The sequence below is a fragment of the Acomys russatus genome, chromosome 26 (assembly GCF_903995435.1).
Source record: "Acomys russatus chromosome 26, mAcoRus1.1, whole genome shotgun sequence".
NCBI lineage: Eukaryota > Metazoa > Chordata > Mammalia > Rodentia > Muridae > Acomys > Acomys russatus.
Window position 1 is genome coordinate 30,003,799 of NC_067162.1, and position 26,413 is coordinate 30,030,211.

Sequence of the window (26,413 nt, forward strand, 5' to 3'; positions counted from 1 at the left end):
AACCACCGCCAGAGGCGGCGCTTGGGTCAGCCAGTAAGAGAGCTGGTGATCCCGTTAGTTCCACGGCTAGGAGGGCGGGAAAACCCGAGCTCCCGCTCCGCCTCAGAGCAGAGGGCGGGGAGACTTTAGGTTTGATATGGGCGAGGCTGCCCCGGGTCTTTGTGGGGATTTTAGGGCAGATTGGGCGAAAATCTCTTCCGTTAATCTGGATAGTTGGGCCACTCTCAGTTAAGGGACGAGCAGGGACTTAGTTACTAGCCTGCAAGATAAGTGAAAACCTTTCTCTCATTTGAGGAAAGCAGTGAGAAGGATCTCTTTCAATTTGGAACAAGAAATGGAAATAGATTTTATATTCGAAGGAAGAGGTGGATTCAGTCCTCTTAAACTGGGATGGGGGGTGGGGGGCGCGGAGGATGGGTGCTCTTTCTCGAAAAAGAATGGAATGAGTCAGCGTGAGGAGGCAGGTAGCACATGTTACTTCAGTTTGGGTGATGAGTGGAAAGTGGAGACAGTCTTTGGGTTGGGGCGAGATGAGTCAAATGACCCAAGTTCCTAGTTTAAAGGGAACTCCGTAAGATCCTCACAGATTCATGGAATAAGAGAATAGTGCCCCGTAGTCTGAAGGACAGGCAAGGCGATGCCTCTCAGCTCCGGAGACAAGAAGAATAGCCTCCTTTGCAAACTGGAACGAACTGGGATCAGTCCCGGCCTTGAGGTTTTCTGGGTACGTGGAGGGCAGCGTTGTCCATCAAGGCTTTCTGGGGTGTGCCCAGTGCGCGTGCGCAGCTCTGGTCTGGGCACAGGCCGGCAGGGGTCCCAGGTTTTGGAGATTTGGGCAGCAGCGCACCGCCCCCTGCGGTTTACTCAGCGAGGCGCCGGGACCCGCAGCCTAGGCACCTGGGGCCGGTGGCCTGCAATTGGGCGGCATTCTCCGGTAGCCGCGCTCGTGTCTGTTCCTCGAGACCCCTGTCCTTCTCGCTGTCCCGGGACGCTGTGGCCGATCACCTCTCTCAATCTGGGTGAGAGGCGATTGAGGGGAGCATACCAAGGGAGTGGGTTTCAGGATTCGGGAAAGAGGGCTACACTGTGGAATTTCCGGAGCTGAGACTATCCGAGAAGAAATGGAGGAGGGGATCCCAACTGCTAGAGTCCAGGGCAGGGTCTCGGGGTCCGAACCTGATGCGGGGGTATCAGAGCCCGGATTGGGGGGAGTGAACCCCACGTGCCTGTGACGCGGGGGCGCTGGGTAGGCGGCGGCGGCGACAGCGACGCGGGGCCGGCGGCCGTGCAGTGCCGGGAGCACGGCGAGGCAAGGCTGCAGGATGCTGCGCGCCGCACTGCTTCTCCTGCTCCGGCTGCCCCTAGCGGGGGCGGGGGCCACAGAAGAACCCACCCAGGAGTCCCGGCCGTTGGGTGAGCCTCCTCCAGGCTTGGCGCTTTTCCGCTGGCAGTGGCACGAGGTGGAGGCGCCCTACCTGGTGGCCCTATGGATCCTGGTGGCCAGCCTGGCCAAAATCGGTGAGTGTGTGTGTGTGTGTGTGTGTGTGTGTGTGTGTGTGTGTGTGTGTGTGTGTGTTTTCGAGCTCCCCGCACGCCGCGCCAGCGGCCCGCAGTGGACCCGCCCCCAAACCCCTTAGTCTCCAGATCCAGTCCTGTGTCTTGCACTGTGCCGGGACTTAGGTTGCAATTCCACAAATCTGGGTTCTCTCCCATTTCCTGCACCTCTCGTGGGTCTCCCGCCTCCTCTCCTTTCTAAAGGGGTCCTCTCTTCAGCTCCATCTTTAGACTCTTTCCCCCACTGTTTCCCTCTTCCCCTTTCAGTTAGCTCTTCTCTCAGTAAACGTCTGTAAGGCCTCTCCTCCAGACGTCCAGCTTCTCAGAAACCTGTCAGCAATGAGGACGCACAGGGACATTGAAGAGATGGTATTCTCCTGGGAAGCCAGGCATTCGGCTTCTGAGCAATTTTCCTGCCCTGGAGACACGGCTAAGAGTCTGATATTTAATATCCCCTGAGACACTAAACTGCCACTTTTCCTGTAGCTTATCTACTCTTCTTTTAAAAAAAACCTTTGCCACCTTCTTGCACCCGGATGCAACCCCGCCCTCCAGTTCACAGTCCTCTCTTCACGGTTTAAGAAACTTCCCGTTTATTGGGTCTTCCGTGTGTGCTGACTCCCCTAGGTGCATATATATATCCCACATCTTTCAACCCTTGCACTGAGGGCTGTGCTTCAGATTCCCACATTCCCCTTTAGAGATGCCTTTCCTTGCCTCTTGCCACTTTCTGACAGCCAGCGGCCCCTCCTCCCAACGGAGACCCCTCCTCCTTTCTCTCCGTTGTTCCAGTTCTGCTGTGGGGGTGACTGATTATAGCTGAGCGCTGCTACTCACTCTCCATCTATGCCGGCACAGCTTGTACCCCAGTCTCAGCAATGTAGGAATCCCACAGCCTAGAGTTTGGCCTCTTCTCCTCCAGGGCTATCACTAGGGTACAGGGTGGGGAATGGGTCTGGAATAGATCTCTCCACTCCACCTTTGAATTAATTCCACTCCACCAGAGTTAACCATTGAAAATGGAGCTCTAAGTATTTTCCGGGAATCTGACTTTTTGATAGGTTTGCAGGGCTGAGGGGAGAAGGAAAGCAGAGGTGGGGGGCTGAAGGTAGGGCCATCTGTGCCTGAACTCACCCTGGTGGCCGGCCCAGCAGCAGCGACAGCAAGCTGGAGGAAGCAGCTTCAGACATGGAGTAAGGGCTGGGTTTGCTGAGAAGCCCATGGGTTGTAGAAGCGTTGCTGTTTTACTTAAGGCTCACAGCACCCACATCATAGATGAATAGTGCCTTCTCTAGTTTCAATAACACCTCCTATAGAGGAAGAAGAATCCTCCTCAGCAGCTAAAAAGGGTCCTCAGAGAGGAGGGGAAAGATGAACAGAGTATTCTGGAACACTTTACATGTTCACAGCTAGAGTGCCCTCCCTCTTTTCATTCAATACATATACACGTAGAGTCCACTGTGTGCTAGGTAGTCTAAGCCCTTGGATGCATTTTCCAAAGGGCATTGCTTTGGCACAGGGGCTCAGGTTAATAAGGACCCTTCTGCCAGTGGCTGAGGGACTGTATGGGGCCAGATCCAACATGCTAGAGCCCAGAGGAGAACCAGGGTTTAGGGACAAATGTAGGAGAAATGATAATGTTAGAAATCCTTTTTAAAATACTCTCTTCTTTTCTTAAAGATAGATATCTCAAATGTGACTTTTCTCCCAAGTCAAATTTAATTATTGTTTATGTCTTGTACTACATTAGGCAACTTGCCCATTTCACGTATTTTATATTTACCCTTTGTGACGGATATTTTTCTTATACTAAAAGAGAAGAAACTGGCTGGCCGTGGTGGCGCACGCCTTTAATCCCAGCACTCAGGAGGCAGAGGCAAGCGGATCACTGGGAGTTCGAGGCCAGCCTGGTCTTCAAAGTGAGTCTAGGACAGCCAAGGCTACACAGAGAAACCCTGTCTCAAAAAAGCCAAAGAGAGAGAGGGAGGGGGAGAGGGAGAGAAGAAACTGGTAGCCTGGAGATGGGCTAGTGGTTAAAAGCACCTCTTGTAGAGGACCCAGGTTCAGTTCCCAGGGCCCACCTGGCAGCTTACAACTGTCTGTAACTCAATTTCCAGAGGATCTGACTCTTGCTTCTGGCCTCTGTGGGCTCCTGTGGTCAGATGGTACACAAATACACATAAAAATATAAATAAATAAATATTTTTAAAAATTTCCTGAGATCACAGCATTGGAAAGTGATATGGTCAGAAGGCGTTGAAATCTAACTCTTACATACGAGGCTATTTATTTGTTTATGTACCTATCTATTTATTTATTTAGGCAGACTACTATGTAGCCCTGGCTAAGTTGGAACTCACACAGAGATCTACCTGCCTCTGCTTTCTGAGTGAGGGAATTAAAGGCATGTGCCATGGTACCCTAGCTACACAAAGCTTTTTTTTTTTAAACTGAGCCCGTATAATGAAATATGTGCATTAGGGTGAGAGGCCTACGGTGCCTAAAAGGAGCTATGTGAGCGTATGTATAGGTATGCATAACTATAGTGAGAGATTAGCATAGATCTTGTTATATCGATAGCAAACATTTATTGCTTACTATAAAAATCAGTGGGCTAAGTGTTCTGTTTTGTTTTTCCTTTTAGAGAGGTGAGAAAAAGTCTACATAGCCCAAGCTAGCCTTGAACTCACTGTATAAACCAGGTCAAGGGGCTGGAGAGATGGCTCAGTGCTTACAGAGAAAGCACTGAGGACTCCAGTTTGGGTCCCAGTTCACACTTGGCAGTTCACACCTGCCTGTAACAGCTGTTCTAGGGGATTTGACACCATCCTCTGACCTCCTCAGACACCAGGCATACACATGATGCACTCACTTACATACATGCAAGCAAATACTCACACACATTTGTTTTAAAAGAATCTTCTAAAAAATACCCTAAGGGCTGGAGAGATGGCTCAGAGGTTAAGAGCACTGGTTGTAATTCCAGAGGACCTGAGTTCAATTCCCAGCAGCTGTACGCTGCCTCACAACCATCTATAATGAGATCTGGTGCCCTCTTCTGGTGTGAAGGTGTATATGCAGACACAACAGTATATACATAATACATAAATAAATCTTAAAAATAAAAATAAACCCACCCTAAGCCAGATTTACCTTAAACACACAGCAGTCCGCTTACCTCAGCCTTCCAAGTGCTAGGATGACAGGTGTTTGCCGTCGTACCTGATTTTTCCTGCCTCACTCCCAGTTACTGGACGTTGACTCTGGAACCTCATAAATGGTAGGGTATGCCTTGCCAGTTAGTGTTCTGTCACTGAGCTGAATCTCCGCTTTGTTTTGAGTCAGGCTTACTAAATTGATCATAGGTCTGCCCTACTAGGCCCAGCTCTAAATGCTCGTGGGTAGGTTGTTTTATTTAATCTTCACAACCATCCTACTCCATCGTTGCTGGTTTTGTTCCCATTTTGCAATTGGGGAAATTGAGAGTAGAAGAATGGGTAAATAGAGGGCCGAGTCTTCCAACCCAAGCAGCTTGATTTTACAGTCTTTCCCCAGCAACTGTATACACGATGTAGAGAGAGACCGGCCAGCATTTGCTTAACGTCAGGTGATTGCTATGGATAAAGGAGATCAGAGAAAGATGGCGGCACTCCCTGGGGATGGCAAAACAGAAGAAGAGGCATTTTCTTTTTATCTTTTTTTTTTTTTTTAAAGGTTTTTTGAGACAGGGTTTCTTCTGTGTAGCCTTGGCTGTCCTGGACTCACTTTGTAGACCAGGCTGGCCTCAAACTCACAGAGATCCGCCTGCCTCTGCCTCCCGAGTGCTGGGATTAAAGGCGTGCGCCACCACGCCCAGCGGCGGAGGCATTTTCATAAAGAAAAAAAACAAAAAAACAAAAAACAAGCAACAGCCGTGAAGCCATGGAGAGTTTGTAGGGTCAGAGGTTGGAGATTCTATGTCTCTTCCACTGCTCCCAGGGTCAGGGGTTCTAACTTTGGGTAAATTGGTAAACCACAATAGGCCAGGCTGTGGGTGGATATTGGACGGCTTCATACCTGCTGCCTTCTCCTTGCATTGCAGTGTTTCACCTGTCTCGGAAGGTGACATCTCTGGTCCCTGAGAGCTGCCTGCTGATTTTGCTGGGCCTGGCGCTGGGGGGCATTGTCTTAGCTGTGGCCAAGAAGGCTGAATACCAGCTGGAGCCAGGGACCTTCTTCCTTTTCCTGCTCCCTCCCATCGTGCTAGACTCAGGCTATTTCATGCCGAGCCGGCTCTTTTTTGACAACTTGGGTGCCATCCTCACCTACGCTGTGGTGGGCACACTCTGGAATACCTTCACAACAGGTGTTGCCCTTTGGGGCCTGCAGCAGGCTGGACTTGTAGGTGAGTAGCTCTAAGACCTAGGTTGTTTAATTAAAAAAAAAAAGTCACTAGCTAGCTCCATCCCCTAACTCCCTTCTCCACCTCTGAAGGTCGGGTGCCAGCGTGTCGCAGGTCCGACCCACCTGGGGTATATGGCAATACTCCAGATAGGCTTCGGTCCTCATTTTGGTCCCTGCCAGTTGGATCTGAGTTTCTGCAGCGTGACAGCTGAGCAGGGCCTGGCTCCCAGCTGTGTGTGGGCTGCTGGAGCTCCGGAGCCTGCACTAGCACTCTGGTACCTCCTGCCCTCTGTCAGCGCACTGCCACTTGCCAGCCCTGCTTCCTCACCATTTCTGTGAGGATTGACAGCTGTGGCTATACTCAAGCCATGCCAAGTGGCTTCTAGTTTTTAATTTCTAATAAAAGTTTATTTCTAATAAATACGTACTTTACATCCACAAAATGCTAACTGCTATTCTGGGCGTTCTTTCCTAATGTGTCTGGCCAATTATTCTGTCAAAGTGTTATTTACTGCAGTTAATGGAAGAGAAAGTAAAGCCGCTCGATGCTCATTTGGTACCTGAGCCTGTGTTTGCCATCCATTTTATTGAGGCCCTCTTCCAATCACTTCTTAAGAAATCCATTCAGTCCTGATATTGAAAATTCAGACGTCTTCTAAGGTAGAAAGGAAAGGCTTTCAATTCCCAGCTGGGACTCCAGTCTCGTGTTCTCAATAAAAAGTAAACTATTTGGGGCAGGAAGGAAAAGGAGGACCTCAGATTCTAATCATAGTTGTCATTCTAATAATAGGTGACACTGGCTCCTTATCATTTATCAGGTACTATCTAAATAAAGAACTTTCTGGAGTTGATATTATTATTTCCATTTTGTATATGGGGAAACTGAGGCACACCGGGTTATTTGACATACTCAAGTCCCACCTATGGTACCTTCCATACTGTGTTCAGACCTTTCTTTCCTGTTGAGAATTGTCTATTGCCATATCCCATTGGCTGAGAACCATAGGTGTGGGAGAAATCATTTGCTGTTATCCTGGATAATAAAGCCAGTCAGTGGCCAATTCTACTTGCTGGGAACTACTTTGACTGTTGCTGCAGCTTTTATTACCAGCACCACCTGAATGGTTTTGCAGCCATCTTGTGAGTTAGGCAGATAGGGAGGCATGGCTAATAGAAGTCATGTTACAGTGACAAGAGCCCACATCACAGCAGCTGGGGGTTACAAAGCCAGGTCTTAAACACAGGCAGCTCAAGCCTCCAGGATACAGGCGGCTCTCCTCGCCTTTCCAAAGATTCCCTTTGGGTTTATTTCTGTCCAGCAGGAAAGCCTATTGGGCTTGTCCCAGGGAGTGCTATGGGAGGCAGAGTCATGTTCACCAGTCAGGCCTGTCTTGTGTCTCTCCCTGGTAGCCCCTAAGGTACAGGCTGGCCTGCTGGACTTCTTACTGTTTGGAAGCCTCATCTCGGCGGTGGACCCTGTGGCTGTGTTGGCTGTCTTCGAGGAGGTGCACGTCAATGAGACTCTCTTTATCATCGTCTTTGGAGAGTCCCTGCTCAATGATGCAGTTACCGTGGTGAGAATGTATAGCTGACTACAAACCCCTGACCTTGGGCTGCCAACTGGGTATCTGACCAGGCTTAGACGGTTCCTCCCAGCTCCCTGGGGAGGAAATAGGATCTGAGCTCTTGCGCCTTTTCCAGCTCACTTCCCGTCTCTGTGGCCCTCCTCCTACTTCCTGCCTCTCCTCTCATCACTCAGGTGCTGTACAAGGTCTGCAACTCCTTTGTGGAGATGGGCTCTGCCAACGTGCAGGCCACTGACTACTTAAAGGGAGTCGGTCAGTATTTCCCCCAACCTGGCCAGCATTCGGTGTCTTACTTCCCTGGGTTGGCGAGCCCCACCCACCCAGCACCGGGACACAGGAGCCTGTTCTGATGGAGAAATGGGGTCTGGGAGGAGCTTGCCCTGGGCTCCTGAGCCCCAGGGAGCGTAGTAGGGTACCCTCCTCTCTTTCTCACTAGGCAGCGGTCTTGTCAGCCCAACTTGGGGAGGGTGTGGGTTAGGGATCATTCTGACAACCCACTCCTCCCCACCAGCCTCCCTGTTTGTGGTCAGTCTGGGCGGGGCAGCTGTGGGTTTGGTCTTTGCCTTCCTCCTGGCCCTGACCACGCGCTTCACCAAGCGGGTCCGCATCATCGAGCCGTTGCTGGTCTTCCTCCTCGCCTACGCAGCCTACCTCACTGCTGAAATGGCCTCACTGTCCGCCATTCTTGCGTGAGTCCTGGCTGGGGGTGGGATGGGGAGGGGAGGGTGCATCACAGGCAAATGACTGGGAAAGGGCTTTGGGAATAGTCACACATTACACGGCCAAGAGCAAGTCCTTAAAGACCCTGTGGGCACCACCGAGTCCTTGTGGTAGTGGACAGCTCGTCCTCTCCTCAGAGGATAATTGTCTGCGCACCTGAAGTGCAGACTAAGCTGCCCAGTATACTCGAGGGCCCAAAACCACTGGTTGCTATGGATATAGCACCTCAAAGGATGCCTCGGAGGGTTTGCTAGTCAGAGCAAGAGGCACTAAGTGGGAGACCCACAGATCTGTGTTCATCCTAAGGCTAACTACCACTAACCAGCAATCTCCACGTGCCCCTGAGCTTTGTCTTGGAGAATCTGATACCCCGTGATGGTGGCATCCCTGTCTGCTGCATGCTCAGGCCCAAGAGAAACTGAGAGTTTGGGGACCCTTCCTCACGCCCAGCTTTGTTCTTCTCCCAGAGTGACCATGTGTGGTCTTGGATGTAAGAAATATGTGGAGGCCAACATCTCCCATAAGTCACGCACAGCCGTCAAATACACAATGAAAACGCTCGCCAGCTGCGCTGAGACCGTCATCTTTATGCTGCTTGGCATCTCAGCCGTGGACTCATCCAAATGGGCCTGGGACTCTGGGCTGGTGCTGGGCACCCTCTTCTTCATCCTGTTCTTCCGAGCCCTCGGTATTGCTGCTACCCCCATGCCACCCTGCTCTTGTCCCTATCCCCTTTCTTTCCCCTCTCACCCCACCACTGACCCCTCAATCCAAGTCCACGCCCTTGTTAATTCCTAGGCCTCCCCTCAGTGCTCACCTGCCCCAACCCCTCCCAGACCTCAGCCCAGACGCCTGGCGCCATCCACTCCCGTCATCCTCCACTCCCAACTCCTTGCTCCTGCTGGCCTCCCTCCTGCTGTAGGCGTAGTCTTGCAGACCTGGGTGCTGAATCAGTTCCGGCTGGTCCCTCTGGACAAAATTGACCAGGTGGTGATGTCCTATGGGGGCCTTCGGGGGGCTGTGGCCTTTGCTCTCGTCATCCTACTGGACAGGACCAAGGTCCCAGCCAAGGACTACTTTGTGGCCACCACGATTGTGGTGGTCTTCTTCACAGTCATTGTGCAGGTGGGAGTGCCCGGGAGGCTAGGTGGGGAGAGAGGTTCAGCAGACCCTTGGAACACTTTGGGGCTTTCCTTTCCGTTTTGGGGGGGGGGTAGGCAGGGACTTGACTTTCCCAGACCTTGAGTGTAATGGGTGGAGGTAGAGCTGAAGCCTAATTATTGGGAAAAGGGCAGCAGGGAACTGAACAGGCCAGGCCTCACCTCCTACCTGTCCATAGGGTTTGACCATCAAGCCACTGGTCAAGTGGCTGAGGGTGAAGAGGAGCGATCACCATAAACCCACCTTGAACCAGGAGCTACATGAGCACGTGGGTACCAGAACCCCATCCCTCCACCTGCCCCTTTCTCCCTGCTCCTGTTGGCAGAGTCCTGATCCAGTCCCCCTACCCACCCCCATTCTAGACTTTTGACCACATTCTGGCTGCAGTGGAGGACGTTGTGGGGCACCATGGCTACCACTACTGGAGGGACAGGTGAGGGAGCTGCCCCGAGGCTCCTTCAGCAACAGTGGCCCTACCAGCCAGGCCAGCATGGGGGATATGCCACCCTTCTCAGAAGGGTCACAGCCAGGTTCAGGCTGGTGACCTTTGCCTGAAGCCTTTCAGTGGCACCCCAGTGTTCTCAGGATAAGACAGAGAGCTCTCCCCCAGGGTGGCCTGCCAGACCCTGCATGGTCTGGCACTTGCCAGATTCCCACCCCGCTGTGCTCTGTTCTGTTTTTGATGGGCTACCTGATAATTACGTGCACCCTATTTAGAGCCTCAGAGCCAATCATGAGGCCCAAGCGTGGCCACTGAGACCATTGTATGTGTTCTGTCTACTAGAACACTGCCTCACCTCCTTATTTAGCTTTGAATCATCCATCAGGTCTAACCGCAGACATTGATTCCTTAGAGATTTCTGGTCTCCCTGACAAGGACAAATCCCCATTATAATTATCCGTGGTAGTTTTTGTCATGGTTATAATTTTTACAGTTATTTGAACTAGCTTTAACTAATGACAGACTCTCTCCTAAAAATGTAAAGGCTAGCCTTGAGATTCTCCTTGGCCTGGACTCACACCAAGAAAGCCAGGCAAGTGCTGGCAGTGTCCCTGTCCTGACTGAGGAAGGGCCAGCCAGCCACACCATGAGGATGGTACTCAGGGCTGGGCCTGGCATCCTCTGTAGGTGGGAACAGTTTGACAAGAAGTACCTGAGCCAGCTGTTGATGCGGCGGTCAGCCTATCGTATCCGAGACCAGATCTGGGATGTGTACTACCGGCTCAACATCCGAGATGCCATCAGTTTTGTGGACCAGGTGGGCCAGCACTTACCAGGTAGGCCGGTGGTGGGTAGACAGATGGTCGGCAGGGCAGTAAGGGCTGACAGGCAGGTGGGCTTGTTAGCAAGGGGCAGGGAGTTAGAACTCGCAGCTGCCTCGTCACAGCTGCAGGAGCCAGCCTGGTGTTGGCAGAGTCTGGCAGCTAGTACAGAAAGGTGGGAAACAGCTGGACTCTGGAGTCAACAAAGGCACACAGTCCGGCTGTTAATCACGTATAGGCCGGTGCATGGGAAAGTTCCTTAAATTGCCCAAGCTTCAGTTTCCTCTCAGTGAAAAGAAACTAGCAGTAAGAATAGTACTACCCAGGTCAGATTTGGAGACTTCAGTATGGGAAGGGTTTTAGTATCTGGTATAACAAAGGACAGAATGATGCCTGGGGGTGTAGCTCAGTGGTTCAGCACCTGGACCTGGGTAATCCCCAGCACTGGCTCAAAACAAAACAGAATACTTGTTAACGCATGCTGTTCTTCTTATTACCCCTCTGTCTGGCTGCTCCTCATCTGCTCCTTGTCTGACCTCAGTCTTGACTCCTGCAGGGAGGCCACGTCTTGTCCTCCACAGGACTCACACTGCCCACTATGCCTAGCAGAAATTCCGTGGCAGAGACCTCTGTCACCAACCTGTTGTGAGTCCACGAGGCCCCTTTCCCTTCCTCAAGCTCTGCTCCCTCCCGCCCCCCTGCCCCCCTCCCCGCCACAGATCCCTTCTTGGGAAGTTTTGTCGACACCTTTGCCCTTCCCCTCGCCTGTGCCACCCACTCCCCAGCACGCTTTGTGCCCCTGTCTCCTGCAGGAGGGAGAGTGGCAGTGGCGCGTGTCTGGATCTGCAGGTGATCGACACTGTACGCAGCGGCCGAGACCGAGAGGATGCTGTGATGCACCACCTGCTCTGTGGAGGCCTCTACAAGCCGCGGAGGCGCAGGGTGAGAGTTCCCAGGGTGGTGGGAAGTGGTCTGCAGAGGCCTTGACCTGCAGGCATTTGGTACCAGCTTGTGTCCGGCTGTGAAGGCCCAGTTGAAGGCTGTGGGTTTCATACTTTGCTGGGGTTTTGGTGGTGATGGTGATGTGGAAGAAATGCGGCAGGGTGAGTAGCAGACTAACCGAGGCATGAATTGAGAGATGGACCAGCTGGGACTCTAGAAGGAAGCACACTGGGTTAGAAGCTGGGTTTTAGGAAGGACAGGAGCACATGGGACATAGATATTGATTGTCCCTGAGGGAAGAGGAAGAGAAAGAGGACAAGGAGCTTTGGGGAGCAGGTCAAAGATGGGAGCAGGAACCCAAGAAGACCTTTGGAACCAGTTTAACAAGAGAGGTGGATTAGCCCAGTGCAAATTGGGTAGCTTTGGCGCTTTTGGTAAGGAAAGGCCCGTCCCATCCAGGAGAGGATCTTCCGTAACCCCACAAGGGGGCAGCAGGCTGTTATCCTGGGCCTTTTGAAATGTGACTCTGTTATTGATGGCAGCTCCACAGGCAAGGCTTTTAGAACATTGAGATAGAATTGGCTTAATGTACACGCACCTGTCTTTAAACATTCCCAGTTCTGCAGAACAGGCTTCAAAGGTTTCCCGGCAGCTGTACTCAGGCCCTCTTACTCCAGTAGCCTCTCCTGCCGCTGGTGTGTCTTTGGCCGTGAGAAGCCCCCCCCCCCCCAATCCCATGGAGAAGCTGCTAGGTGATTGTCTAGGGTGAGCGATAGGGGCTCTCCTGCTTTCTTGTTCTAGACTTGCTATTTCTGCCGCCCAGGGTCCCCGATTTGGCTCACCAATTTAGGGCTTCATATTATATTCACACTCCGCCAAACCCTCATGTTTTCCTCAGTTAATGGCAGTCAAGCCCACCTCATCCAACGGTCCCTTTTAATGCATTTCTTATGCCAAATTTTAGTAGAGAGAATGAAATAGCTCTCATTTGTCTATTACCCAACTCTAATAATTATCAGTACATGGTTAAAATTTTATGCTGTGTAACCCACCACACCCTGCCCACACTTCATCTTGCAAAACACTCCAGATACCATCTCTCATCATCTATAAATATCTCAGTATATGGCAAGAGCTCTTTGTTTAGTTTATTTAAAAAAAATTTTGTCTCCTCTGAGACACAGTCTTCCTAGCTGCCCTAGGACTGGCTTCAAATTGGGAATCCTCTTAAAAATACCGTCAGACTGAGCAGATGGGACAATAGTGGATCATATGCTTAGCACCTATGAGGACCTGGTTGTGATTTCATCAGCACTGAAAAAGTCAAGTCGAGTCAAAACCAGTACTATTACTGTTATGATTGTTATAATAATTCCTTATATTAAGTGCCTAGTGTTCAATATATTTTTTTCCTGCTTTATAATATCTGTTTTTTCCTAGCTGGTTTACATAGGTCAAGATTTAAAAGAAGTTCACAACTTATATCTGGGATATATACTCTTCATTAAGAAAAACTATAAGAGTTTCTTCTTCTTTTCCTCCTTGCTATTTATTGAAGAAACTAGATACTTTATATTGGCAAATTAACCATTTTTTTCTAGATCTTGATGTTTGTATCCCAGTCTTATTTAGCATGTTGCTCCATTTCTTATATTTTCTTGTTATTAAGTCTGGACCCTGATCAGATTCAGGAATTCAGGAGCTTTCAAGTATGTTATATATTTCTTTGTTTGTTTGTTTGAGACAGGGTTTCTCTGTGTAGCCTTGGCTGTCCTGGACTTGCTTTGTAGGCCAGGCTGGCCTCGAACTCATCGAGATCTGTCTGCTTTTGTCTTCGGAGTGCTGAGATTATAGGGTTGCACCTCTAGGCCCAGCTTGCTATATACTTCTTGTTGTGTTATATGGTTGTGTGTTGTTCGTCTGTGTGATTGTGTGTGTGTGTGTGTGTGTGTGTGTGTGTGTGTGTGTTTGGCCAATGGGTTGCATTCAGCTTTTGTGTAGTCATTTTAAAAAGAACTAGACTAAGTTTGTGCTTATTTGTCAAATGTCATCTTATTTAATTTAGCCATCATTCCATCACTTGGATCCCATGTCTACCACCAGATGTCTCTTTCTCAGATTCATATCATCTGAAAATTTGCTAAGCCTGTTAACTTTATGTTCATCTAAAGCATCATAAATACTGAACAGGATAGAGCTGAGGACAGAGCCCTGTGGCATGCTACTAAAGACTTCCTCCACACTGACATGGATGGAGCGTTTTTTGGGTATGGTTATTCGACTGGTTCTGAATCCGTTTAGCTGCAGCATGACACAGACCCTAATTCCTTATGTTCTTTCCAGAATAGCATTAGAGATAATATGCAGTTAAAATTAAGATTATAGCTTAAGAGAGAAGGGGAGGGGGACTAGAGAGAAAGGTTTGGAGGAACTTACAGCTGAGGGCTCCTCACTCGACTACCTGGGATTCGCTGAGAAGCCTGGTGGAGTGAGGATTCTTGGCTTTCCCTTCCTAGAGATGTAGGATCCTGGAATATAAGCCCACTGATGACTCAAAGGCAGCTGGTCTGACGCCTGGTGTTTTGAAACTGCAGATCATGCCACTGGGTCAGTGGAAGTGGAGAGAATGCATAAGGTCTCTGGGGAGAGTGTTTAGAGAAAAGAGAGCAGGGCCAAGAATAATACAGAGGGATATTCGTGAAAGAAAGGGACAGAGAGCCAGCAAAGGAGAAAGAGGAACCCTCAGAGAAGGAATAGCAGACAACATGTCTGCCCGGGACAGCGGGGCTAAGTGCCATACAGAGGTCAGGCTGGTACCTACAGGGATTTCAGGACAGGTGACCAAAGAGAAGGTGGCATTACGGACTGATGGAACTTGAACAGCATTTTTTTTTTTTTTTTTTTTGGTATTTAGGGAAGTACTAGACAGGATGGAAAGTATCCAAATTAATTTTTAGGAGCTTGGCCTCAAAAGGGAGATAGTAGTGTCAGTGGAAGCACTTTAAAAACAAACAAAAACAAGGGTAGGAGCTTGTCTTACAGCAGAGAGAAAGGGGTAAGAAAAGTAACTATGGCAGGAGAAAAGAGAGCTCAGAACTGAGGGGTGCGGGAGGAGTGAGTTGAGCAAAGCTGAGACAGGGACACTTTGCCCCAAAGGTGGGTTGGCGGTTTCAGATACATAGATAAAGAAGAAAGGTGGATGGGAGACTTCAAGGACTTCTTAGAAGTGGTTTACAGAAACAGAAAATAGGAGGAATATGAAAGGAACCAAATAGAATGTGAGGCAAGATAAAGCAACCAGGACTGTTCTAAGCAGTACTTTGCTGGTTTCCTTCCACTAAATAGGAAAAGGTTGCTAAGTTGCCAAGGGCAGAAATAGGCAGGCCCAGGAGTGTGTGGAGGGCTTGGCCTTTATGAGAAAGAGTTCAAAGAAGCAGATCAAGTGTTAGCGTGACATTAAGTGGGCAGTTGCTAGGACCAAGAGGATCTAGGGTGCCAGGGCAGATGGTTGGAGAAGTCCAAAGCACAGACCTGGTGTCCTGGTAGCTGTAGAAATAGTTAGAAGGAAATCAGCTGGCAAGAGGATCCTGTGTAGCTACCTGGGGATAGGCATACAGAGATAAATGGAATTGCAAAGGATATGGCTCTATGGTTTCATAGTAGCCCCAGGGAACAAAACACAGGGCCTTGCCTCTTATCACTTCAAATTGTAGAGAACTGAGGAATGGGTGACAGAGGGCAAGGAAAGCCAGGTTTGGAGGAATAATTTTGGGGGAAGGGGAAATTTTCCCTTAGTGAACTTAGTACAGAGTCTCTGGCTATAATCCTTTTTTCTTTTCTTTTTTTTTTTTTTTAAGATTTATTAAGTATACAGCGTTTTGCATGCATATACACCAGTACGCCAGAAGAGGGCACCAGATCTCATTATAGATGGTTGTGAACCACCATGAGGTTGCTGGCAATTGTACTCAATCAGTGCTCTTAACCTTTGAGCCATCTCTCCAGTCCCTTTCCTGTGTTTTAATTTAATTTTATTTTTTTAACCCATGGCGAATTCTGGAAATGCTGGGCTGGCAGGACATGTGATGAACATGTTGGGGTTGTGGCCTGGGGTTCCTGTGGGAGGGCCAAGGCACCCAGCCTCATGGCAAGGTTGGGCTGTCGTTGCCAGTACAAAGCCAGTTGCGGCCGCCACTTCATCTCCGAGGATGCACAGGAGCGACAGGACAAGGAGATCTTCCAGCAGAACATGAAGCGACGGCTCGAGTCCTTTAAGTCCACCAAGCATAACATCTGCCTCACCAAGAGCAAACCTCGACCCCGCAAAGCCGGCCACAAGAAGGTGCGACTTTCCTTTGGGATGCCTCCTCTGGGGCTGTAGGCTGCTGCATACTGGAACTCAGCCCGAGGGCGAGGGCGTGTCCTGTTTAATCACCATCAGGGGTTGGGTGTCTATGGTCGTCGGGCTTTCCTTTTAGGACTGTCTGGGCTTCAGGGGGAGGGCAGCCTTTGCTACCTGAGAAAACAGGAAAGGGTGGAGTCTAGGAGCCCTCAGCCAATCCAAGCCCGTGGAGCCAGAGCCTATGATAAAGTGGGTCACTTTAGACGCCACAGTTCCTGCCAGGCTGACCAAGGCTCCCTCCCCCTTCTAGCTTAGGAAGGCTTGTTCCGTTGACTCTGCCATTTCACAGGGCTTGGGGCTTGGGTGGTAGGACCAAGGCCGGAGTCTTAGGTTTGCTTTCTGGTCCTCAGAAGGATGGTGTGGCTAATCCCGAAGCTACAAATGGGAAGCCTCCTCGAGACCTGGGCTTTCAGGACACAGGCAAGCAGGGAGCTGTGGGGATGGGAGGGGGGAGGGGAAGGGAAGGAGAAGGCCTGTCATCCAGATCCTACAGGCTCTCCTCTGGAAACACTTAGCACCACGAGCTAGTCCCTCAGGGGCTAGACAGGCGCACTGGAGTGTTGGAATAGTTCAAATCAATGTACCAGGTATGAAAAAATTGCTGACTCTGACTTTGGACTATTAAGGACTTGGAAAAGGTCGTGGAGACAGGTAGACTGTCCAAGGCCTTAAAGGATAGGTGGGGAAAGGCCTAATGGCCCATCATCAAAACCTGGTTCCAAGCCAGGTGCATGGGCACACTCCTGTAATCTCAGCACTCGGGGAGGTAGAGACAGGCAGATCTCTGTGAGTTCGAGGCCAGCCAAGAAATCCTGTCTGAAAAAAAAAAAAAAAAACTAACAAAATAAAAACTCCAGTTCCGTGTGAACTGAATGTTAACAGACCTTCCAGTCTTGTGGGTGCTGATATCACCAGTTGACCTGGAGCTGACAACAGAAAGAGCTGGAAGGTACAGCCCTCATGGCTTCCTCTGAGGACTTACCATTTGATTGCCTCCTTGGGTTGTGCAATTTCCTTTCCCCCTTAAGCCCAACACTCTAGGCCAGTGCCCCAAAAGGCTGAATGCAGGTGCCTCTGCCAACATGGGCTTCACCTGGGTAGCAGCCGATGGAGGGGGCTGGGGGTAGCAGGAGCTCGCTAGAGGTTGTTCAGTACTGAGAGGCAGCCACTGGGTGACGCAGCATTCACCCTTGCCCAGCTGCAGTGATTCTAACCATGGAGTCTGAGGAGGAGGAGGAAAGTGACAGCTCAGAGACAGAGAAAGAGGACGATGAAGGGATCATCTTCGTGGCTCGAGCGACCAATGAGATTCTCCAAGAAGGCAAGCTCTCAGGTAATAGCCTCCTTGTAATCATGACCTCCTCCTGTGCAGCTGCCTCCTCTGTCCGTTCTCCTGGCCGCTGCTTCAGGAAACTCTCCCTTCCTGGTCGCTAGTTTATCCACCGCCAGCGTTTACTAAGAATGTTGACGCTGCCAGAAATCTCCCAAAGTGATCTGCCTCAAGCCGTTACAGAACCCAGGGTGGGGAAACAGAGTCACAAAGCTTTAGAGACTCGTCCTAATGGGATACTTGTGAATAAAAGGCAGTTTACATGTTCCTGCATGTAGGGACCCTCCCGCCTATCGCTTGGTTTTAATGGTAGTTGGCACAAATGCTCAGGGGACGATAGAGAAGTTTATTATAGAACATTTCAAAATACGAAATGACAGAATAGTGAAGCAAACTCACAATGGCCCGTGTTCTAGCTTCAGTACTCATCAGCTAACACTTCATCTTACTTAGACCTTCACCTACGGCACTTGCTCCTCAGGGTTCTTATGAAGAAAATCTTTTTCTTTTCTTTTTTTTATAAAACCTTCTTTATTTGGTGTTCTTTTTTTTTTTTTTTTTTTTTTTAAATTTTAATCTATGTGCATTGGTGTGAGGGTGTCAGATCTTAGAGTTACAGACAGTTGTGAGTTGCCATGTGGGTGCTGGGAGTTGAACCCGGGTCCTTTCGAAGAGCAGGCAGTACTCTTAACCACTGAGCCATCTCTCCAGCCCATGAAGAAAATCTTAAATATCTCATTTTTATTAACAAATACTTCAATATATCCTAGCACTCGGGGTGGGGGGGGGAGGGCAGAGGCAGGCAGATCTCTGTGAGTTCGAGGCCAGCCTGGTCTACAGAGTGATTTCAGGACAGCCAAGGCTACACAGAGGAACTCTATCTCGAAAAACTAAAAAAACAAAACAAAACAAGATAAGTATTTTTAAAAACGCATCCACAATATCATCACCATATACAAAATCTTTGTCATAAGAGAATCTAGTTGGGAGTCAGTTTTCCTTGGTTTTTATTTTTGTTTATTATTTATTTTGAGACAGGGTCTCACTATGTAACCCAGGTTTGCCTTGCATTCACCAGGCAGCCCAGCCAGCCTGTAACTCACTATCTCACTGACACTGTCTCGAGACAGAAATGTGCTACCACGTTCAGCCCTTTTACTACAGTTTTCTGCAAGTAAAAAATCCGGCTATGACCACACATTGCATTAGTTAATAAGTCCCCTTTAGCCTATTACAGAATAGTTAAGAAGGCAGAGACACACACCTTTAATCCCAGCACTTGGGGAGGCAGAGGCAGGTCCAGGCCAGCCTGGTCTACAGTGAGTTCCAGGACAGCCAGAGCTACACAGAGAAACCCTGTCTTGAAAAACAAAACAACAAAATGGTGGCAGTATAGACATTTTGCTCCAAAGGGGACTTCCGTAACATCTGGAGACTTTTTAAAAGATTTATTTTTTTTGTACAAGTGCGCGCGCGCGCGTGTGTGTGTGTGTGTCTCATGTTTGTGGGGGTGCCCTCACAGGCTACAAAAGGGCATGGGATACCTTGGGGCTTGGGTTATAAGCAGGTTGCAAGCTGCCTGGTGTGGCTCTGGGAACTGAATTGAGTCTTCTGCAAGAAGAGCAAGTGTCCTCTCTCTCTTTAAAAAGATATTTATTTATTTATTTATTTATTTATTTATTATGTATATGAGTACTCTGTCTTCATGTACACCAGAAGAAGGCATCAGATCATAATACAGATGGTTATGAGCCACAATGTGGGTGCTGGGAATTGAACTCAGGACCTCTGGAAGAGCAGCCAGTGCTCTTAACCACTGAGCCATCTCTCCAGCCTGAGCAAGTGCTCTTAACCTGTGCCGCCACCTCCCCAGCCCCATCTGGAGAATGCTTTGTTGTCACAACTGAGTAGGGCTCTCCTCCCTTGTTACCACTGTCTCAGTGCTTGGTCAGGATGAGGCTTAGCAGGATGCACAGTGTCCAAGCTGGTGCTGATGAGGGTAATCAGGGATAAGATGTCCTTCCTGTTTGGTTTTCTTAAGCTGTACTTAATTGCCATTTGTTCAGTATGTACCTTGTGAACAGATGTTCAGTGTGTGCCCCTGTGCTGGTGCTAGGACAAAGCAAAGCCATCTGATGCTTCCTTCCAGGAAGCCTTTTATGGTGTGCAGCACAGATGAATATGATATGGTGACCTTGAGTGCATTTGAGGATCCCCGTGCATCGGCAGTGAGCTCATGTGTACTCATTCTCTGTGTTTCTAGGAAGCCATGAGGTGTGTCCAAGCCCACGCATCATCCCCCCCTCCCCAACCTGTGCGGAGAAGGAGTTACCCTGGAAGAGTGGGCAGGGAGACCTGGCTGTCTATGTGTCTTCGGAAACAACCAAGATCGTGCCTGTGGACATGCAGACAGGCTGGAACCAAAGCATCTCCTCCCTGGAGAGCCTGGCATCCCCTCCCTGCACCCAGCCTCCCACTCTAGCCCGCTTGCCTCCTCACCCTCTGGGCATGGAAGAGCCGCAGGTTCCTCTTGACCTGTCTTCTGACCCCCGCTCAAGCTTTGCCTTTCCCCCAAGCCTGGCCAAAGCTGGCCGTTCTCGTAGCGAGAGCAGTGCTGACCTCCCCCAGCAGCAGGAGCTGCAACCCCTCATGGGCCACAAGGGCCATACGCATCTTAGTCCGGGCACTGCCAACTCCCACTGGTGCATCCAGTTCAACAGAGGAGGCCGGCTGTAGCCCAGGGCCTCGGGGAGTGTAGGGAGTGTGTGCCTCAGGCAGTGGACAGAGGTGCCTACTCAGCCTGCTTTGTGGCCAGGGCGGGCCTGGGCCGAGGTGGCAACTGGACCTCCCTGGGACTGGTCAGAAGGGTTTCCTGGGCTGGCCCTCACAGAGACTCTTCTTGCCGTTTCTCCCTGCTCTTAACCCTTTTCCACTTTTCATTTCGAAAAATGGCTCAGGATCCAGTCCAGAGTTCTAGGGGATAGGCCCACAAGCTGATGTCCCTTCCCTAGGGTGTCTTCCTGGACTTACTGTTGGCAGCTGTTCCTCCCCCCCCCCCCCCCCCCGCCCCAAAGCATCATTCTTCAGTAGACACTGGTCTTCCCTGTCCTTTACCCCCGTCCCCCCCCCCCCCAGCACCAGGTCATGGTCAGTGTGCTGGCAATGAGGCTTTATGAGGGGCTGGTCCTCAGAGTGACTGGGCTTGGGTATAGGGCAAGCCTCAGTCTTTGGCTCAGCTACAGGAGTAGCGGGAGTCTGCCTCCACATTCTTGTTTTACCCCTATCCCTTTGCTGCCAGGGATTGAGGTAATGGTGACTTCTTTTCTAGGGCCCGGGCACTGGGCCAGGCTTCAGTTCAGAGTTGCTTTGTAGCCAGTTTGCTGCTCTAGGTCTAAGTCTGGAACTTTCTGAGGCTTGGATCTGAGGTTTCCAAGTAGGAGACAGAGGCCTCTGGGCTCCTGTGTCACCACCTCAAATTTTTCCCAAAGGGAGAAGACACCAGGTGTCCCAGGGCCACTGCACTATGACTGTAGGGGCTGGGATGCCTGGCTGCAGTGTTTGGGGCCAGCAGACTGAGTAACTGGGCTTTCCTGGGGTTAGCCTTTGCCTTGTGTTTTGTACCTTATGTCCAAGATACATTAAACATCTCTCAGATGGATGAGTGTCCTCTGTCCATTTGTCTCAGGCTTTCAAGGGTGGGGACAAGAAGAGATCTGCCGGTTTCACAATTTTTCAGGAGTAGAGAACAGTAGGGAAGATCTTAGGCAGAAGTATTAGCCCCTCTGGTCCACATAACAACTTTTCCATCCTCCTCCTCCTCCCAGCAGGAGGCATTGGTGGCCGTCTAGGGGACCACTGTATGGGCTGAGGAAGAAGGTCTCTCAATGGGAAAGGGCAGCAGGGAGAGAGCCGTGGATGTCAGGGTCTAAGCTGTCCAAGGACAAAGCCTCTATGGAAGGACATGTGTGAGCCAAATGAACAAGTGTCTCTCTGCCTATGACAGATAGGAAGTTAAATTCCCAGGGAGTTGGCTACCCTGAGAATTTATGATACATATCAAAGCAGTATGGGCCATGGAACCCTTCGATAACAGTGCAGTCCCTACTGTGGTCTGAAGACTTTATTTTTGTTTGTTATTATGTATACAGTGTTATGCCTGCGTGTACACCTGCATGCCAGAAGGGGGCGTCATTTCACATTATAGATGGTTGTGAACCACCATGTGGTTGCTGGGAATTGAACTCAGGACCTCTGGAAGAACAGTCAGTGCTCTTATCTCTGAGCCATCTCTCCAGCCCTTTTGTTTGTTTGTTTGTTTGTTTGTTTGTTTCGAGACAGAGTTTCTCTGTGTAACAACCCTGGCTGTCCTGGAACTCCCTTTGTAGGCCAGGCTAACCTTGAACCCACAGCAATCCTCCTGCCTCTGCCTTCCAAGTGCTAGGATTTAAAGGCGTGCGCCACCACACCCGACAAGAATTTTTTTTAAAAGCATATTTGAGAATAAAATGGCAAAATGTACAGTTAGGGTTTGTTTTTTGTCACATCCCTTCACCTGGTATGGTGGTACATGCCTTTAATCCCAGCATTCAGGAGGCAAAGCACTCAGGCCTGTCTCTGTGAGTTCAAGGCCATTGTGGTCCATGTGGCAAGTTCAAAGACATAGAGAGCTACCGTCTCAAAACAAGGTTTTATTTTTAACTGTGTGTGGGTATATGTGTCTGCATGTAAGTATGTACATAAATGCAGGTACCCTGAGACACCCCAGAGGCACTGAATCACCTGGAGCTAGTGGGGCATGTGAACCTCCTGGAAGCAAACTCCAGTCCTCTGAAAGGGTAGCAAGTGCTTTAACCAACTGAGCTTTCTGTCCAGCCCCAGTTTTTAGGATGTTCACATAGCTGGTTTGTTTTTGTTTTGTTTTGTTTTGTTTTGTTTTTCGAGACAAGGTTTCTTTGTGTAGCCTTGGCTATCCTAGACTTGCTTTGTAGACCAGGCTGGCCTCAAACTCACAGCAATATGCTTGCTGTTGCGCCACCACGCCCAGCTATGTTCCCATAGTTGTACAAACCTTCTCATGTTATAAGAATGGAATGTTTCATCATCATCCCCCTCCCCTCCCTTTACTGCCCTGAACTCAAGAGATGTCATTTTAAAAATTATTTATTTATTTATTATGTATACAGTGTACATTAGATCACATTATAGATGGTTGTGAGCTGCCATGTGGTTGGTGGGAATTGAACTCAGGACCTTTGGAAGAGCAGGCAGCGCTCTTAACCACTGAGCCATCTCTCCAGCCCCAAGAGAAGTCATTTTTTTCATCCCACTCACACCACACAGCTGTAGGCAATCACTGGCTCACTCTTCTTGTCCCTGGGTCTGAGGACCTTAGAACATGTCAAATACCCACAGACTTGGTCATTTTTCCCCCTGTGATATTCATGTGGAAAAGGTAAAGAGAAGGAAGAGTGACTTAGCTTTGCCCTCGAGTTGCTAAAAGCTGACAGTGATAAGACCTGATAGTTAATCTAAGTAGTTGATGATCTGGAGTCAGTCCTCGCTGTTGTGTATTGTCTACATTATCTGGGACCTGTTACCTGAGCTCTTTGAGCCTTAGTTTCCCCATTTCTAAAAGGGGCTAGCCGAAGCAGGGTGGGATGGCAAAATACCATTAATCCCAGCAGAGGGGAGGCAGAAGTAGGTGGATCCCTGTGGGGTTGAGGCCAGCTTGGTCTACATGGCAAGTCCCAGGTTACCCAGAGGTACACAGTGAAACCCTGTCTCAAAAGCAACACAATAACAAAAAGGATTAAGAATCACACTTAGCACTTCATAAGATGACTGCTAGGATTAAAATGGGAAGAGACTGTCCTATCCCTGGCTCTGTGGTAACGGAGCTCGCTTATACTGCAAGGCAAAGGTGCATGGGAAATGCTGTGGGTCTTTGCATTCTGGGAAAAAGAGGGCCAGGAAGAAGTAGATGATTATCTGAAAGCTCAAATGGTGGATTCCAATAAAGGAAAGCTAGAGACGTAAGGGCTCTGGGGCGGCGACTTCAGCAGCTCTGACTAGGTAAAGAGGAAACAAACAAACAAACAAACAAAAAAGTTGCTCCGCTGCTTTTCAGTGTCAGGATACCTGGGGAGTTTGTCAAAACACAGGGATTCCTCAGCCTACTCCAGCATGTTTGGTTTTTGGAGTCAGGGTCTCGCTATGCAGCCCCAGGTTAGCCTGGAATTCGGTGTGTAGACCATGCTGGCCTCAAACTCACCATATTGCCGGGATGAAAGGCATGTGCCACCACACTCGCCTACTCCAAGAGTTTTGATTGAGCAGATCTCTGGAGGCCCACAAAGCTAGTGAGCACAGCTTAGGGAGTGGGGAAAGCTGTCAGGCATTTGCTCTGTAGGAGCGAGCAAGTCAAGACCTTATCCACGCTTGGCCACTTGACTGGACAAAATGGCAGGGTGGGTATATCCCCTGAGATGAACGAAGAGGGGAATCCAGGCCTTAAAGGGGAAAGAGTGTATGTGTGTGTTGTTGTTTAGAAGCCATCCACTTTAAATTTTTTAAAATATTTATTTATTTTATGTGCATGTACATCGGCATGTCAGAAGAGGCCATTAGAGGGTATATATGGTTGTGAGTCACCATGTGGTTGCTGGGAATTGAACTCAGGACCTCTGGAAGAGCAGACAGTGCTCTTAACATCTGAGCCACCTCTCCAGCCATCCACTTTGAATTTTTGAGACAGGTCTCTCCTCTCATTGGCCTAGAACTTACTAAGTAGGATGGGCTGGCAGGCCACTGAGCCCCAGGATCTGCTGTGCTTGCCTCCCCAGTGCTAAGATTACAAGTGTGCCAGCATGATTAGCTTAAAAAAAAAAAAAAAAAGGATCGCTGGGCGTGGTGGCGCACACCTTTAATCCCAGCACTCAGGAGGCAGAGGCAGAGGCAGGAGGAGTGCTGTGAGTTCGAGGCCAGCCTGATCCACAAAGCTAGTTCAGGACAGCCAAGGCCACACAGAGAAACTCTCGATAAAACAAAACAAACAAACAAAAAACAATAAAAAAAAATGAGCATCAAACTTAGGACCTTATACTTGTAAGCTATCCCCCCAGCTTCCGACCATGTTCTTCTCCCCCCCCCCCCCCCCCCCCCCCCCCGAGACAGGGTTTCTCTTGTAGTCCTGGCTGTCCTGGGCTGATTTTGTAGACCAGGCTGGCCTTGAACTCACAGAGATCCACCTGCCTCTGCCTCCTGAGTGCTGGGATTAAAGGCGTGTGCCACCATGCTCTAGCTATTTCCCACCATCTTAAAAAAACAAAAGACAGGATCTTATTATGACGCTTTACCTTGCCTGGAACTTTTTAAGTCTATGTAGACCAAGCCAGCCTTGAACTTGTGATCTTCCAGCCTATGCATCTCAAGTGCTAACATTAGAGACACGTACTACAACACCAGCCTAAAAAGGAGGGTTCTGAGTCAAAGAAAGTGGTATGAGACAAAAGACTTTTAGTCAGCTATGTTTCTAAGAGCAGTCTGGGACCTATGAAAATAGGCTGGCATGCCTCTGGTGGCCTTGAATGCCATAGCAAGAAGTCTGGGTTTATTTAGGTTAGAGATGAGCAAAGTCTGGAAGGTTTGAGCTTGTATTTACTATTTATAGCAGTGTTGAAGAAGGGTGCCTATTGGTCCTTTTATACCCAAGCCTACAAAGCTCAGAGGTTACTCTTTTTTTTTTTTTTTTTTAATATTTAATCTTGTTGTCAAGAAAAGAGAGGCAGAGAGGGTTAGGGAAGGGGCCAGGCAGGGCCTGTCCACTTTTCATGATCTCAGTGGCAAAGGCTTCTGTGAGTAGACTGAGCAGCCAGCAGAACCAGAGATGGTCTCCGTGAGTCACTATTCAGATTTGCAAGCTCAGCCCTCATAGCCTGCTGTGGTCAGCCACCCCAGGTTGGCTCTAGGCCTAGTCCCCCAATGTACCTCACTAGGCCAGTGTCTGTCCCTGCTCCTGTTTGTGCCTTTACCATCCCAGATTCGTGTGTTTTACAGCTCTCTGCCACTTCTGTCTGAATCTGTCTCTATCAGTCACTTTCTTCAACTGTGGTTTGCATGTGACCCACAGATGGATAGCTTGGGAGTTCAGGGGCATGTGACTAGTCATAGATATTTATTCTGTGCCAGACTTGAAGTACAGAGCTAGACATATGAAAGTGAACAACATACCGTCTGCTTACAGGGCACATTCTATGTGGAAAGGAAAGACCACAGTCCTGCCTCTATCCCAGCATGTGTGCCCTCCCCTAACTGCCTCCTGTGCTCAGAAGGCCCCTGGTCAGCTAGGGCCTGTGGCCTGATGGCTCTTATTTGCTTCTGTCACTGAGAAGGGCTATGTACCTGCCAGGAGGGCCATCTACTTCTCATAACTCCTGGGGGCCTGGCTAGTAGGTGAAGGTGAGTCTCAGAGGCAAGAGGGAGACAGGGATGGAGGGAAGGAGGGAGGGGGAAGGTAATGACTCAGTGGGGGTGGCCTGGGACAAGAACCAAGGACAGACTCCGAGCCTGGACCCGGTGCTCACCGAAGCTAGAGGGAGGAGGGACAAAAGACATGGCCGGGGGCTGGGGCCTGGCAGGCAAACTCCAAGGCCAGCCCTGCCCCATGCTCTCCGTCAGAATCCGCCTTGGAGTCTGAGCTGGGTAGAGGAAGTGCTGTTGTTTGTACCATGGCTGCAGCGGATACTTAGATTCATGAAGGGAGTGCCTGTCATAGAGCCAGGAGTCACTATTGTCTAGCATCCTCTCCTCCCAGGGACCAAGGCCGTGGAGGCTGCATGGTTTTTTTTTTGTTTGTTTGTTTGTTTTTGTTTTTTGTTTTTTTTCCTGGTTGCATGGCTAACCTTTTTGTAGGATCTCCCCACAAATTCAAAAGAGTGATAGGCCCACTCACTCCAAAAGGACTTCTAACCTCAGAGCTGAGAGCTGCTGGGGCTCTACCAGCTACCCGTGCGCCTTGCAACGGTTTCAAGATCAGATCCCCTAACTAAGAAGAGGACACATCAGGCCTTTCCT

General features: G+C 49.6%; 1 protein-coding gene across 2 annotated transcripts; it reads left to right on the forward strand.

Moving 5' to 3' along the window:
- Position 1: 1 nt before the first annotated feature.
- Slc9a5 (solute carrier family 9 member A5) lies at positions 2-20,263 on the forward strand. 2 transcript variants are annotated; one of them, XM_051168966.1, is made up of 16 exons: positions 2-1,518; positions 5,636-5,938; positions 7,348-7,511; positions 7,697-7,775; positions 8,035-8,212; positions 8,711-8,931; positions 9,166-9,368; positions 9,583-9,672; positions 9,767-9,837; positions 10,534-10,663; positions 11,224-11,312; positions 11,480-11,609; positions 15,781-15,951; positions 16,365-16,431; positions 17,210-17,344; positions 19,605-20,263. In XM_051168966.1, the coding sequence occupies exons 1-16, from the start codon at positions 1,323-1,325 to the stop codon at positions 20,075-20,077; spliced, it is 2,700 nt and encodes an 899-aa protein (XP_051024923.1). In that variant the 5' UTR covers positions 2-1,322; the 3' UTR covers positions 20,078-20,263. The 2 variants fall into 2 exon arrangements, with proteins under 2 accessions (XP_051024923.1, XP_051024922.1); XM_051168965.1 differs by having other exon boundaries at positions 3-1,518; positions 16,362-16,431.
- Positions 20,264-26,413: the final 6,150 nt, after the last annotated feature.